The sequence below is a fragment of the Rissa tridactyla genome, chromosome 5, assembly GCF_028500815.1.
Source record: "Rissa tridactyla isolate bRisTri1 chromosome 5, bRisTri1.patW.cur.20221130, whole genome shotgun sequence".
Lineage (NCBI taxonomy): Eukaryota > Metazoa > Chordata > Aves > Charadriiformes > Laridae > Rissa > Rissa tridactyla.
This window is the reverse complement of record NC_071470.1, coordinates 39,695,729-39,710,857: the sequence shown is the minus strand read 5'-3', so window position 1 is coordinate 39,710,857 and position 15,129 is coordinate 39,695,729. Positions and strand designations below refer to the sequence as shown.

The 15,129-nt window shown below is 38.5% G+C and overlaps 1 protein-coding gene across 6 annotated transcripts in view; it reads left to right on the top strand.

Annotated features, from left to right (window-relative positions):
- Positions 1-15,129, top strand: part of ALMS1 (ALMS1 centrosome and basal body associated protein) — a 77,230-nt gene that overhangs the window by 24,617 nt on the left and 37,484 nt on the right. For 4 of the 6 annotated variants that reach the window (XM_054202649.1, XM_054202650.1, XM_054202647.1 and 1 more), the window contains 5 exons: positions 4,878-4,995; positions 6,328-8,563; positions 11,777-11,936; positions 12,789-12,857; positions 13,585-14,982. In XM_054202649.1, the coding sequence (XP_054058624.1) occupies positions 4,878-4,995; positions 6,328-8,563; positions 11,777-11,936; positions 12,789-12,857; positions 13,585-14,982 (3,981 nt within the window). The remainder of the gene's footprint in view (positions 1-4,877; positions 4,996-6,327; positions 8,564-11,776; positions 11,937-12,788; positions 12,858-13,584; positions 14,983-15,129) is intronic. The other 2 variants (XM_054202653.1, XM_054202651.1) reach the window with 2 other exon arrangements.

Here is a 15,129-nt window from a genome sequence, read left to right as displayed (position 1 = left end):
AGAATTGTCAGCAGGCTGTAAGATAAAGTAGCACACCCAGCTTTGCTTGTTCAGTGAATTCAACTGTGAGGAAGCTTTTGACCTTCAGAGAGACAGCGGGAAGAATTACTGTTTTGACACAAGATGCTCGAAGAGTGTTGTACTGACGTCACTTGCTGCTTTAAGCATCGAGCACCTGCTTCTCTGCCTGAAAACCTACGTTATGTCTGAGTGTAATGAGCCCCTAAATCACTGTAAGCATCCAAAATATGATAGTGATGATCTTTCTGCCTCCTGCAGAAAATAAGTTACTGAAAACATTAGAGTTCATGTGCTGTAAGATTAGAAAATGTTCAAAAAGGCCAGATGAGGGGGAACATGTGACATGACTGGAGTTACATTTTATATATATGAAAAAATTAGTTTTGTAGCCCAGTTAAATGTTATCTATTGAACTCCATAAGAATGCTTTTACAGGTCATCTCTGCAGGCTGCTGCAGGGGGAAGCTGGAAGAGAGGATTTCTTCTGAGGATGTGGCTGCAGTGAATGTCAAGTATTCTCATTCCTCCTTTTTTTTTTTTCTCTTTTTCTGTTCCCTTTTTTCCTCACTCTTCTTTCGTGGCCTTGTCAGTCATCTGCTGCTTCAAGTCAGTGATCACCACCACAGTTCCTCTGACTGGAAACCTCTGGGGAAGGCAGGGTACTGTCAGCCTAAGGCAGATTTCTGCTACATGGCAGAACCAGAACGTTCTTTGGAGAACTCAGGGGAGCAAGACTGCCTGAAATGGAAGCTAGTCTAAGGATGTAGATTTGCAATATATTTAGTCAGCTAAAGACTGCTACTGAAAAGGAAGGGTCTGGCTTTTCCTCGTCCTGCATACTTGTTCCTGCTGCATCCTCTCTGCTAAACCCACTATGTGAATTGGTGCAATCAGATGAGCTCGCTGTTCAGACTGAAATGTAATGATAGGGTTGGAAAATGGAAATGGTTACATTTCAGCTGGATCAGAGTTCTCTTGCCTGTGCAAAAAAAGGAGGGGGAAACACATCTCTGGTCTGGAGTGGAGAGATTAGGGCTATCCCTTCTCCTGAGATGTAGTCATACAGCTTCAAGTGGAGATGGAGAACTCAGGGGCTCTTGTTCAGGACTACATCTACGAGGCTGAGGAGGGAGGGAAGAGAGAACTGAAGTAAGACTTGTGTGTGCTGTTCACATAACTGTTGAAGCCATTAATGATCTATCTAAACTGCCTTACACATTCTGTAGAGAGACAGACATTTTGTAGAGAGACAGTTAAGTTGTCATATTGTGTCAATGCACTTGGAAGTGTCTTATTTGTCACCTAGGTTTGCATAGCTTCAGTGTTTTACATTGGATTCTTGTTATATAGTATCTGAACTGAAATGCTGTTAATGACCACATTTCTGTTGCATACGTACATACAAATGTAATCAAGTCACTCTTTTCTTTGATTACACTAAACAGATTTAGTTGTAGGAGGCTCTTGTGATGAGGCATGTTGCTTCATCTTTTAGACGTTTTCTCTGATCCTGTGATAGTTATGTCATCAGATGTTATGGTCATCAGAAAACTGCGAATTCTGTTTCAACAGTAGTTTCAGTACAAGATTGGAAAGAATAGTCCCTGTTAGTACTTATTCATTATTCTTGCTTTTACATATATATGAAAAATTTGCTTGCCATTTTGGATACAGTATTTCACTGGCCTCCTGTCAGTGGTTTGTTCGCCATGACCCTAAGTCCTCCTCCAAGTTGTTGCTTTCTGAGGTAGTCCTTGACTCTGTTAGATTTGCTTAGGTGCTTCGTTCCCACCCCTACCCAACGTATTGCTGGACTTCAGTTATACCAAAACTTGTATCCTTTGCCATGCTGTGATGACAGGTGACCCAGACTGCCCCGTATCAATGGTCTGTGCAGTGAGATATATATTATTGGCAAATATCTTCCTCATCTGTGTGCCTTCTCTGTAAGAACTTAGGGGTTTCTGAAGTTTCAAATAGGGCAGGGACAAGAACAGCTCTTGAAGGGGTTCACTAGGTGCAGTGAGGATTTCCTGTTTATAATTCTTGGAGAATGCTAAGTCATTCTTCATCTGTTTGTGTGCTGGGTTGACTTTCTTGGTACAAATGTTGAGTGGTACTTAAATTTTTGTTGATATAATTTATCTTTAAAGCATTGATTTATCAGCCAAATGTTGTGACTTATGTTGTGTGAGTGTGTGTATGTATGTGTGTGTACACATTTATTTTATCAATACATGTGTAGATGCATTAAAAAAAAAAAATGTATGGCAAGATCTATTTTTGACAGCATTTGACAGCTTTTTTACCCAATTATTTTTGGTTCCCTCCCTCAGTCTTTTGTTTCTTCATTTACAAAGACAGCACACCCAGTCTTCATTGTTCAGGAAAGCTCTATCTTTAATTACTCCTGATTTTCAATTTAACATTTAGCTTGAAAACACGTTTTCACTCAAAGTGAAGAAGTTAGGCTGAAAATCAGGAAAACTTATTTTCCTCTTGTATGAATAAAAATGAGCTGCCAGTTCTGAAAACATGAAGTGTATCATGATGTGAGATGACAAGTCTAATTCAATAACTGCAATTACTATTGCCTTTCTTCACTAATATAATTTTAAATGTAAAACAAGACTTGGGAGGAAAAAAAGTGCATCTAACATAGTTTAGATTCCAACTTGCTTAATGTTTCTTAAAATACATATTTTTGCATCTTTAATGCAATTCTGTATCCAAGCTAACTATGGTCAATCTAGTCAGTATTTTCAAGTATAATAACAAAAAATTGAGTACACTAAACAGAATAAATGTTTGAGCAAATGCATTGTAAATACTGTCTACTCCCATATAATGGTTGTGAATAGGGCATCTAATGTGCAAGCTGTGTTCCGTTTTGTCAGTATCTGCCACTGAAAGCAAACCTCTTTGTTTTCTGTAAGTACATTTTAAATAAGTGCTAAGGAGATTAGAGTGAATTAGATCAGTCCCCTGTTCTGTGATTTTTAATCATGATTCAAATTGTGATTAAAATCAGATAAATACCGATCAGTCTGGTACATTACACCACAATTTTGGCTGTGCCCTATAATGTAATAGAGCCCTGAGGCACTGTTATATTATAAATGAGACATCCCTGACCTTGTTCCTTATTTTCTTAGCTGATGCTCCCTCTATGCTGATGCTGCCAGTCTTGAGTTTTCTCCTTTACTTTTTTTTACACTTCCATGTGTGTTGTAATTTTTTTCATCCAGCTTTGCACAGATGCTCACTAGTCTACATTGGAGCCTCTTCTGAATGCCCTCTTTTGTCAAGTTGCTTAGGAGTTGCTTAGCTATTCATACCTATTTTATTAAGATGCATATCATCTCCTTTCCTATAAACTTCCAAGAAAGCAGATGGCTTTTTTTACTTTTCATTCATGTTTGGTATTGCAGATAGTTAAGACAAGAGTGAAATGGAGTGGTGACCAGTGCAATGCATTTATGTAACAAAGGTAGAGAGTGTAGCTTTAAAGAGGTACTGGCTGCTAGAAAAACAAAGATTCCACTTAAGTTGATGTAGCATGTTTGTGCCATCTGTCCTACAGATGCTAAAGTATAAATTTGGCTTCCTCTAGGAGACATTAGGCTGGCCATGTGGTGGAGACAGCTGCTGAGATAGAAGGGAATCTTTGAAACTGTATAGCAATCATATTATTATTTTTCTAGCTGCTGATGGGGTGGGACTAGGGGGCGTCCAAATTTTGAGCCAGTTTTGCTGTGTGCTGTAGAATTACTTCTATCCATATAATTATCCTCTCACTACACAGTGTTCTAAAGTAATTAAAAAAATGATAATTGGAAGCATTAAATTAAAAATGAATCAGAAAGGTCATCTTGTGGTTCAATACCACTCATCAGCTGATGTAATACAGGCTGTAGAAAGCCTCAGGATAAAGCTGACGTAATGTAAACTTGATTCTTTGTATGTAATGGCCATCTCATCTGATGATTATGCTTCTGTATAGAATATAGCTTGTCTGAGGTGGTTGAAAACTAATGAATCTAAATTAAATGAATGTGAATTCTGGTTCTGAAAGCCACACTCTTGATGACAAATAGCTTTTTTGCTTTAAAAAACCCCAACTTATTAAAGTATAGGGATTTTTTTTTTTTGCATCAAAATGTGTATGTAGTGATTTACACTTATCAGATACCAGCTTATAGTTGTTTTTATTCTTGTGTTATAAAACATTTCTGTTTGATTTTGTAAGCAGTGAACTGAAAAAAGAAGTGACAACTACCTCAGAGAACAAAGAAATACATGACAGAAACTAAAATTTATTGATACAGTAGTAGACAGTGGTACTAGTATAATTGTGATCACTGTTTTATTATTACTTGCAGAAAAAAGTCTGCATCTTTTGCTATAATAAAAATTTATGGAAAAATGGAGACTGGGGAAGACATCAGTGGGGATTCTTGTTTTTAAAGAAGTAAATGGTGATCTGGATAGAAGCCGTGTGGATGTTTTCTGACATGTATAGGCTGTGTGGAAATCACGAGGAGAGATGCTGACTAGTGAATGGAAAAGGACAGGGATGTGTGCAAAAAGAATTTTAAGAGGCTAAGTTAGAGATGTCAGTGTCAAGTAGCATTTTGACATTGGCGAGAAGAAACCTGAATTTCATAAGCGATAAGAAAGTTGAATTTAATACATGAAGGAACATGCTTCAGCAGAGGATTTAAATGATGGGATTACATAATTTTCACTGCAGTTGGCATGTTTTTTAATTTTGAAGGCTGTATTAGTTGGCAGGGCAGTTTAAAGAGGGATTGCCTGGCATGCTTTTATTACTGTGTTATTGTTATTTTTAACAGATATTCAGGACAGTCAGTTCTCTCCCTGTCTTCCACTGCTGATGTATTCAACACAAGGTCAAAGATTTTCAGATGAGACGCTTCTCCAGCAGTCAGAAATGGATTTTATTCCCTTAAGGTAGGATAAAGTTACCTGGTGTCATGACAGAACACAAGTCTGAGTGTTGCTTTTCCTGAGTGGCCATGAGTTGTCCTATATTTGATAACTAAATAATTACAGTTTTATGCTCACAGAAATAAGACAAAGGTGTAGTTTACTCTTTGTTTTGTATAGAGAGAAGGCATTGTCAGAGTTCTACTCATCTTCTTATGTTGCCTTCAAAAGAGTTTGAACAAGGGAAAACTGGAACAAGCCTCTTCTGAATTTATCATCCTTAATGTACCTGAAGAAAATGGGAAAATGAGGAACTCTACCCTCTCAGACATCTTTTTAGTTTTCTTAGACTCTGAAATAAACTTCATGAAATTTTGGGGACAAAAATCACATACAACTTGTAGTTACAGTAGTAAATGCATGCATATACATGTAATAATATTGTGGTTTGTATATACTGGAATAATATATGTGTAATTTAAAATACATATTTTTATATAAAGTTTGAATACATAAAGGAATAACTATTTCAGTAGAAGTCTTTGTCCAAGCCTTCATTTCGAGGTGTGACAGATGATTCCTTTTGTGCAACGAAGGCAAGAAATCCTCTGCCCTTCATTAAAAAGAGAAAAAAGGAAGTGTACATATAAACACACATACTTACGGTTTCGTTGTTGTTTAGGCTTCCTTGTACTTTTTTTGGTGTGTGACGGGAGACAGATTTGTTTCCTAATGTGATACACTGTGACTTCATTTTGTGGATCAAAACTTAGTTCCACCAGAGCTGGTGATCTACTTTCATAAAGTAATATTAATTGGTGTTTGATCGTTTTCATATAAAATAACTATTAATTCAAAATCCACAATAAAAATATTAGAAGTTTATAGGAATTTATTGCTTGTGTTCCTCTGAGACCCTGGCTTATTTTATATCCTTTAAAGAAATAATTGATGTAATGAAACTGAAATAGGTGATTTATATTAAAAAAAGAAAAACCACATGGAAATTTATATGTGTGTAAGCAGCTCCTATATTTTATTTAATTAATAAACATCCTGTTAGTAAAAAATACTTCAGTCCTAATTTGATTGAAAAATATTGACCTACTAAGTAGGAACTAATATTATTTTAAAACCTTTATTTTATAGGGCAGTGGGGCTTTTTGATGTTGTTTGAACTTTCTACACTTCTTCACATTTTGGCCTGTTTAGAGGGTGTATTTATGTCTGTGTTGCTAAACCCCAGTTAGTTTTTGAGTGAGGTTCTACTTCTGCCTCTTATATTAAAGCAGAGAATATGGATGTTGAAATAAAAAATACAATCAGAAATTTACTTACTTTTCTCGTCTCTTGTAGAGGAGTCCCTGATGTTTCTGGTGCATCTGAGGAGCACACAAAGCCTTTGCACATCCACGAAGCTATGTCACTGACAGATGCAGAATCTCCCTCCAATGCACCCGGTGACTGCTTGACTTTGTCCCAGCATCCTCTTTCATTCAGACATGTGGAACCTTGTGATGCCGGCTGTAGTGGGTGGTTGTCTCAGCAAACTTCTTTTTCTGGACAACTACTGGTGAACAAGGGGGCAAATGAAGACTGTAAGAATTATACCAATGAGAAGGCATTTATTCCCCAAACAAGTGACGATTTAGCAAACTCTGCTTCAAAGGTGATGCTAACCAAGGCAGATAGACTGAACCAAATGGAAACTTCTCTTGCAAAGCAGACCTGTAGTACGTCTATAAAAGACGAACGTTTCTCCCGCAACGGCAACATACCAGCTACTGTTTTTGAGCTTTCAGAGGAAGACAAAGGGTTACTGAGGCATGATGAGCTCTCATCTTCAGAAAACTCCTCTTGTAAAACAGCACTGACTAAGAATTCAGAAAAAAGGGAAAGAGAGATGCCAAAGGAAAAGGTAAAAATGTCTGAGAGTGAGTCAGAAGGGTGCTTGAGGCAGCTGGAGAAGCTGGAAAAAGAAAAGAAGGTTCATGAGCTTGATTTGTCTCATAACTTACCTGATGATTTGAGGAAAGACTTTTTACAAAAGAATTGTAAAAATTCAGATGCACAAGATGTTTTTTCTGCAAAGGCTTCTGAAATAGCTGAACTGTTGAAGGAACAGGGAGAGGATTTAAATGGCTCTGAAAGCTTGAAGTTGGTTCAAGCTGTTGCTGAGGAAATCCAGGGAGCTTTCCTGGATCATCAGCAGAAACAACTGTCTCCTGCAGTGAGATTTGAGAAAGAGGAGTTTATCCCTATTGTGACAAGCACCAGTGATTGTGCACCTAAACAACTGGTTGTGACTGACATGGAAGCTCCTTCTTCATGCCGTGAGGATGCCGCAGTGGAAGTAGAACCTGGAGTAAGCAGGAGTGAATTAACTAGTTCAGATTTTTCCATAGAAAGGGGACATAAAATTACAGGCATTTCCCCTTCCTTTAATCTTGTAGGTGATGGCTCATTCTCTGTACACTTCACTCATCCAAACTATCAGTCTACTCCAGGGATACTACTAAAGAAAAATGTTAAGGCAGAAGAACTTGGTGTCCTTGTCATCAAATCAGATATTCAGGCCTCTCCTTCATGCTTAAATGAAGAAACTTCAGGGAAGTCATCTGCAAGTACACCTGTATCTCCTGAGAAACAACATTCACTCCAATGTGCTCAGAAAGAAAACAATGAATGTTTTGAGTCCTTGCAATTCAAATTTCCCCACACTGGAAGAATTCAGTCACTCCCATCGCTTAGTTTCACGGAGAAGGTAGGGGCTTGGAATATGAGCCAGCCAGAGGAGATATCTGATGCATTGACTTCATGTGCCCCAGGTGGAGTTTCTCCTGAAAGGAAAGCCTACAGTGCTCTTGCCAGTTCTTCAAACAATATTTTGTCAATACAAAAAAGTGGTAGAGACCCCAAAGATTATGTTGCTGCTTCCTCTAGAGCGACAGGTTCCCTGGGAAGTTTGCATTTTCATAATAAAAACATACTGCTTATGCACCTTCTTAATAGATCTCAGTCTGACAACACAGTTAATGTTTCCAGTAGGAACACGTCCTTGGTTGAAGTTATTCTGCCAGCAAACTCAACAGAGGCAGTGCAGCCTCTAGAAGAAAAAAGTAATGTTTTAGGAGTGTCTGAAAATAGTTTACGAGGCTCCATGATACAAAAATTTACAGCTGAGATTGTTTCTGGTTCTAGTGCTGAAGATGCCGAAAGTAATAGTACAGGACAAAGTTCAGACCCAAATATTTTTGTTTCTGTTGAAGGAGTGACTCAGCTCCTTCCAGAGGATGCAAACTCTCCAACTGATGACCAGAAGTATTGTGATGCTCTTGAAAATCACTCTTACAACCTAAATGTTCCTACTGGCCATGTTAGCATGGGCAATTTTAATGATATTTCCCCAGATAGTTTGAATCTTCCTGTTAGTTCTGGGGAAAGTATCCAGGGGGACTTGGGCTCTTCTGGGTGCTCTTCAGTGGTTTCCAGGCACTTCTTCACCAGTGCAAAAGATAACTTCAGCACCGTTGGAGCAACTTGTTTAGAAACTCCAGAGAAAGAAGAGCTTAATATTGAAGAAAGGATCCCAGTAAGTTAGTTTCTAACAAAAATTTGTAACCCTTTTTTACCTTCTGATTACGAAGAGATCAGAGTACACTTGGCTGTCATAGAGTGAGTAGGACAGAAGTGCAGAAAGTATCACAGGAACGAGACACTAGCATACTTATAGTTAGTTTGTGATATCCAGTAATGTCCAGAACCTGACACGCCATAGTTCATCTTCTAGAAATACTAGCAAATAAGTGTTTTATGTAAGCCTAAAAAAAAATAAATCTTAAAGGATCTTTTATAAATTATTCTAAGTTAAACTCTGATTTCAGAGTTTTCCTATTTTATTTAATCCTCTGTTCTTCTAGGAGACTCTGGTAGGGTCTAAATCACTACAGACTAAATGAAATGGTTTTACGCTGATCCATGCTACTGGTGAATTTCATCCATGGTATTACTTCAGCTTACCTTAAATACAGAGGTGGAAGAAATAACTTTTAGGTAATATTTAGCATGGGCAAAGAAAAGGTTGGATATGAGGAAGATTTTTTTTTTGTTGTTTTTTCCATGTATAGATGATAGTGTCATGGTAACAGAATGCAAGAGAAATGTAAAGATTGGTGGCTAATGGTTGTGGAACATAAAGGACATAAGAACAGGACATAGTGGGTGATAAAAAGTGAAATCTGTTTAAGAGACTTGTAAATAAATTGATTGTAGCTCTTTTAGCAGAGCACTGATAAGCCATTTCTGATCTTCCAGATTCTTTCAAAAGATCAGGTTATAATTATCCAAACATGAGGTTGAGACTCAACTGCTGACTAAGGAAATGCTAGGCTGCAGAAGAGAAAGATGAACTTCACACACCCACGGATCTGCAATAATAGCAAAACCAACACAGAACTCCTTGGCAAATCAAATTGCTTTTTTTCCTATAAATACTCTTACAGCTTGTTCACTTTATTTCAGTATCTAAGGCATACATTCTTGATTCTTTGTATATTGCCCATAAAGGATGTTCGAAGCCTCGGCATACCTTTACTCCTTTATATCTTATTTGGCTAATGCAGATTTCTTTCCTCCCTTCCCCATTTCAGGATGGTTGGTGAGAGTGGAGGGCAGATTGTGGCAGCCATGTTAACTATACTAATAGCTGTTGAGTGTTAGAGAAAATTAAATGCAGATTTATGTTAATGATAAACATGTAATTATCTTCTGAGTAAGTGGCTGTTCCTCTCACAAGATGACTCCTATAATCATTAGGTCTTTGGAACTGTGTTTTAGAAGCACTCTTCTCTGAGTTGTCTCTGCAAATACGTGTTGAAACAAATATAAATATTGTAGGGAGGATATTTTAAATTCAATTCATGAGAAATAAAGGTTGTCTGTTACCTCCTTTTATTACTATAATTAGGTGTGTTCTCCAGCCCTAGTTCTGAGGAATTCTGCTCTCATAAATCACTGACAAGGTAAAGGAAATTAGACCACATATATGTGTATTAATATGTAGGTTTATAATAAAATCATAGGAAATAGAATTGGCTAAGATCCATAAGGTAACTTATTTCATTTTGTTGGCTAGTTTAGGACGTAGTACAGATGAATTTAAATTAACTTGCCCCTACAGGTGACTAAGTCAAGGCAGATTTGTTGGTGGTTTTTTTTTTTTCTGGCATATAATGTCTGGATGTAAACTTAGATGCTCTGATAAAAGGGAAGAAATTACTTTCTCAGGAGATCCTAGATGGCCTTTGGTAGGCTCTTACCTCCACAAGACTCTTCCAGCTTTCAAAATGTATTAATATAGGGAATGACATTGTTTGTGTCTGAATTGACAATCTCCTGGATGTTGCACAGAGAGAGTTGGTCTCGTCCTCATAACATTTTTCTCTGGTATATTGCAGACTTCTAGGGTTTGGGTATGATTTTTGTTTGGCTTCTCTAAACTAACTGCTTTGTTTAATGTTAATGAAGTTATACTTGAATAGCAACTTATGTATATGGCATACAAAGAGTGCTTGTGTGTATTTGTTCCATACTTATGGAAAAGGGGAAAAGACATGCATTTTATGCCATCTTTACTAAGAAGGGGTTATTGCTTTAGCTGCGCTAGTAAAACTAAGTCTTTGTTCTACATAGAATTTGTATACTTGAGTATCCTGTATTTTATAGACTTAAACCAGTGCAGTAGGTTGTATCCAGACGTGGTTTCATAGCCAGAGAGCTTTTGAGGTACTGCTGAAATTTGTTCATTGCACGCTAGGCCACTGGGTATATAGGCAATTATATATTAGACTACCTGTGTTTCTTCATAAAACTATCACCAGCAGAAGGCGATTCTACCCCTTGGCCAGTGCAAGTTTATTTCTTACAGCAATGTCACTAAAACTGTTTCATGACGTTTTTTAACCAGCTCTAACAAAAGGATTCCCAACTATTTGCCTTGAAGACTAGCCCATAATGAACTTGTCCTTAAGAGTGAGAAACTTTCCTGCTGCCTAGCTTGAAATTCAAAGTCTGATAATGTTCTCCGTGCAGCAATCATTTAGGGAGGAAAAAGGTTTTTAAACCAAACCTTTTTGTTCTCCTTCCAGCTGGCAAATGTCATTTTAAACAGGTGAGGCTGAAGCCTACTAATCTCCTCTGAAGTATCAGACGTCTTGTTTATACAGTGTAGAGAGCATGCATTTGAGTAAAAAGACTGTAAGCAGTCGGCTTCCATTGTTTCTGGATCCTGTGGAAAGGGCTGGGCACTGGTTTAGTGGTAGCGGGCTACTGCCAGTTGCAGTCTTTGGTACGTGATGAAGGAAAGGTCAGAAAAGCACTGGAGGAAAAAACTGTTGGTGAGTGCAAGCACAAGTGCTATCACTGCCAGAACAGTCCTTGCAACTTATTTCTGAATTGCTGCCAAAGATAAATTAATGAGGAATAGATGGCAGGATATGTCAGTTGTTCTGCTGGGCTGCATGTGGTTTGTGAAGTGCCCATTGCGTAGGCCTAATCATACTAGCAAGAAAAAAGGCTTGTCACTCATGGCCCAAAGAACAGAATAAGCTGGAGATGTTGTCTTATGTGACTGCTTTAGTGCTTTGGGTGAACTGTTAGTGTGAGTTGAACATGAATGAGACTCAAGATGGTTTAAAACAAGTTGTTTGTGTTTAAGGTGACATGGAAACCATGTGCAGCTTCATAATCCATTGACATTCTGTAAGACTGCCATATGTGTTATGTTACTTTTTTCTTGTTTTGCCAGATATATCTTCGCAACCTTGGCATTGATCAGTCACCTGGAACTATACTGACACCGTTTATACCCCGAGGACCGATCAGGGAAGTTGAATTTTCCCCTTCAGAGCTTAGAACGCTGAAGGACTCCACTGACACGCTAACGAGGACTGCTCCACAGCCACAAGGTATGGGAAAGGATGACCTTGTGTTGTGCAAGCCTTAGAGAGCACAGAACTGCGGACTCACCTGTGAAGTTGCTCTTGGCCTGGTAGTGCTAAGTGTGTTTCTTCTCATGTATCTCTTATTTCATTCATATGAGTTGATCTCCTCCCATCTCAAATGTGAGATACTTGACCTTGGAAAAGTCAGCATTAAAATGTTTGAAAACATGGCTTCTCAGTAAGGAGTCAGGGCTACATGGCACCTTCTAGCCAGTGCAGTGGCATTTTGTCTTTTGTTTTTCTTTATTTCTCTTGTCACAAGAGTTCTTAAGAAGGAAATGTTTTGTATCTGAAGATTAAAGAAATGTTACCAGATTTTTTTCTTCCTGTGAGAGAAATAACTCTTGGTTTCTATTTCTTTCTGAGACTTCTTGGTGTGTTCAGTGTGACAGAAACTCAAATGCATTTTATAACTGACACAATCAGTTCATAAATCCATCCATCTCAATATATAAAAGAAAATAATCAATATGACCTTAACAAGTTTGAGTCATTTCTATGTGAAGAACAGAGTGTGCTCAGTTAGGGTTAAGATCCTTTTGTGACATGCCCATGTAGCGTGTCATTAAAATGTGAAAATGTGCATTGCAACTACTTTTCCTTAGCATATTCTCTTTTGGCATTTGCTTCTTGTACCCAGTGGGGAAGAGCAGATCTGAAGGCTCTTCACAAGAAGTACCTGTCTAACCCTTTGAATATCTGTGACTTTGAGAATCCTGCACTGACCTGTCTTTCTAAACAGAAGTGATTAAGTACCTCTCTTCTTATGCCAGTTGAGCTTGCTTATTTTCTTTTATTATTTTTTCCTCCTTTAAGCATTGTGGGAGACTTGGCAACTGAAACAACTTTGCAATTGGTACAGGGGTGGAGTTCTTCTCAGCAGAGGTATTATTCAGCTGGGCTCTGGACAGCTTAATGTACTTGAAAATATCAATGGTTGTGCCATGAAACGAAATTGCGTTTTGAAACAAACAGAATTGCTGTTGGCAGGCATGCTTGGGAGCTGGCTTTTCACTTTTGTGTGTACCTGCCAGCATGGATTTAAGAACAGCATTTGCACTTAAGTTTGGCCTCTTTTTTTTTTTTTTTTTTTTTAAAGTAATAATTTGTTATATATCCAAATGCTAAAAGTCCATCTTGTCTGCTTTTGGAGCTTTCTAACCAGTAGTGGGAAACAAGCTTATCCATAGAGTGTACTTTGCATTTTTCCAAAAGGATATTTTGGAAATACTGTCCCGCAGCCCTCCTGTTTTTTGCAGTGATACTTTTATAATCCACGTGTTCATTTGGACACTCAAGTACCACTATGTCATTTATCTAAGAATATTGATTTAAAATCTAGTTTAAGCATTTATTTAAAAGGAAGTTATTTAAGTCAAGTTCTGTAGTTTCCTTGATATTTATGCAAAATTGTCCAAGGGATTTCTTTCAGTAGACAATTGTCATGGAAGTCTTAGTTCAAGTCTCATTCTAAAAACAGTTTCCTAAATGTTTTCTAATATTTGGATTCTTCACTCCCTTTACACACCCTCCAGTACAAGAAAAAGTAGTCTTTACTGATGCAGCTGTTTTCTGGAGCCTCAAGCTTAATGAATCTTCTGTTTCTTTGTAGGTGAATTGCCACCAGCAGTTGAAATTACACAAACAAGTTTTAATTCGGACACTTCCACTCTCAGTATATCTATATCAATGAATTCAGAAGTTGGCGCTGATATTCTGTCACCCTGTGAACTCTCTCCCCGCTTTTCAAGATCTTTTGGAGACAAATCATTGAGTCAGTGCAAAACGTCATGCCACCAACTGGAGATAACTGCTCCACTTCCCACACAACGGGAGGCAAAGTGTTCAGCTGTCTCCAGACTAGCTGAACCAAACCAGCAGCAGCAGACTGCTGGTTCACCTGGCTGCTGTTCTGACAGAGAGAGTCCCATGCTTGTTGCAAAACGTGTTCAGGATCTGCTAGCTCAAAATGAGTCAAAAGATGTAATTAGCAGCCTGCAGAGATGGACTGCTGGCTCTTTGGCTGGAGTTAAAAATGAAATGGAAGTTTACAGAGGATCACGAACTTCAAGTGTAGGTAGTAAGAGAAATAAGGGTCAAGAAAGTGATTCTTTGATTGGATCTGGTGCATTGCGAGAAATACATAAGCTTTTGGCAGAGGATATAGCTGTCACTCGGTGTGATCCTGTCCTTTCCACTGCTTCTTCTAGAGAAACTGGTAAGTCTTCCCCAGCGCCGATAAGAAAGGAGGATGGCCCCGAAGGTTCCACGTTAGTGAAAGACAGTGTCCCCCACTTTCAGAAGATATGTTCATGGGATGAGACTATGACTCAAAGAAGTAAGCAAGAAGAGGGGGTGGTAATAAAGCCTCTGAAGTACAGCACATGCGATTTAAGATGGGAAAATTCTTATGAAGTCGATTTGCGTAATAGTGAAGAGATGATGAAGGAAATGACCAAAGAGTTTAGGACAGGAAAATCTGTAGGAAGGTCTGAGCCAGAAGGGTGTAGCAGCGTAACTACAGACAGAAATCAACCTGGTTTTGTGGGTCTTGCACAAAGCAATGGAAGTAGTGAAGTCAGCACTGGAAGAACTTCAGAGTTGAGAAATTCTTCTTCATCAGAGCATCTAGGCAGTGTCACCAATGTCCCAGCAGGCTTCCAGGGCATGTTGTCTAAAGCTAGTGTAGCTGGAAGCAAGGCAGGAGGTTTGCAAGAGAGTGATGACAGTAGCAGTGGAGATTCACTAGCTGCCCGTATCAGAAACCTTCTGGGGCATCCATTTTCCTCAGAGCCTCTAGGCAGTGTCACCGATGTCGCAGGAGGCTTCCAGAGCATATTGTCTAAAGCTGGTGCAGCCAGAGGCAAGGCAGGAGGTATGCAAGAGAGCGATGGCAGTAGCAGTGGAGGTTCACTAGCTGCCAGTGTCAAAAAACAGAAAAATGGCTCGCCTGTGATACATGCAACACAAATTCTGAAGAGTGCAGATGAAGAGGAGACGAAAGCACGAGGTAATAAAATGTCTCAGTTGTGTTTTATCAGGTGTTATGTTAGAATGGCAAATATTTATGTTTAAGGGATTGCTTTGAAATGACTTTGAAATGATGAGGTATGGATGTTAAGAGAACCCAAATCTGTTCCCCTGATTTTGAAGGTGG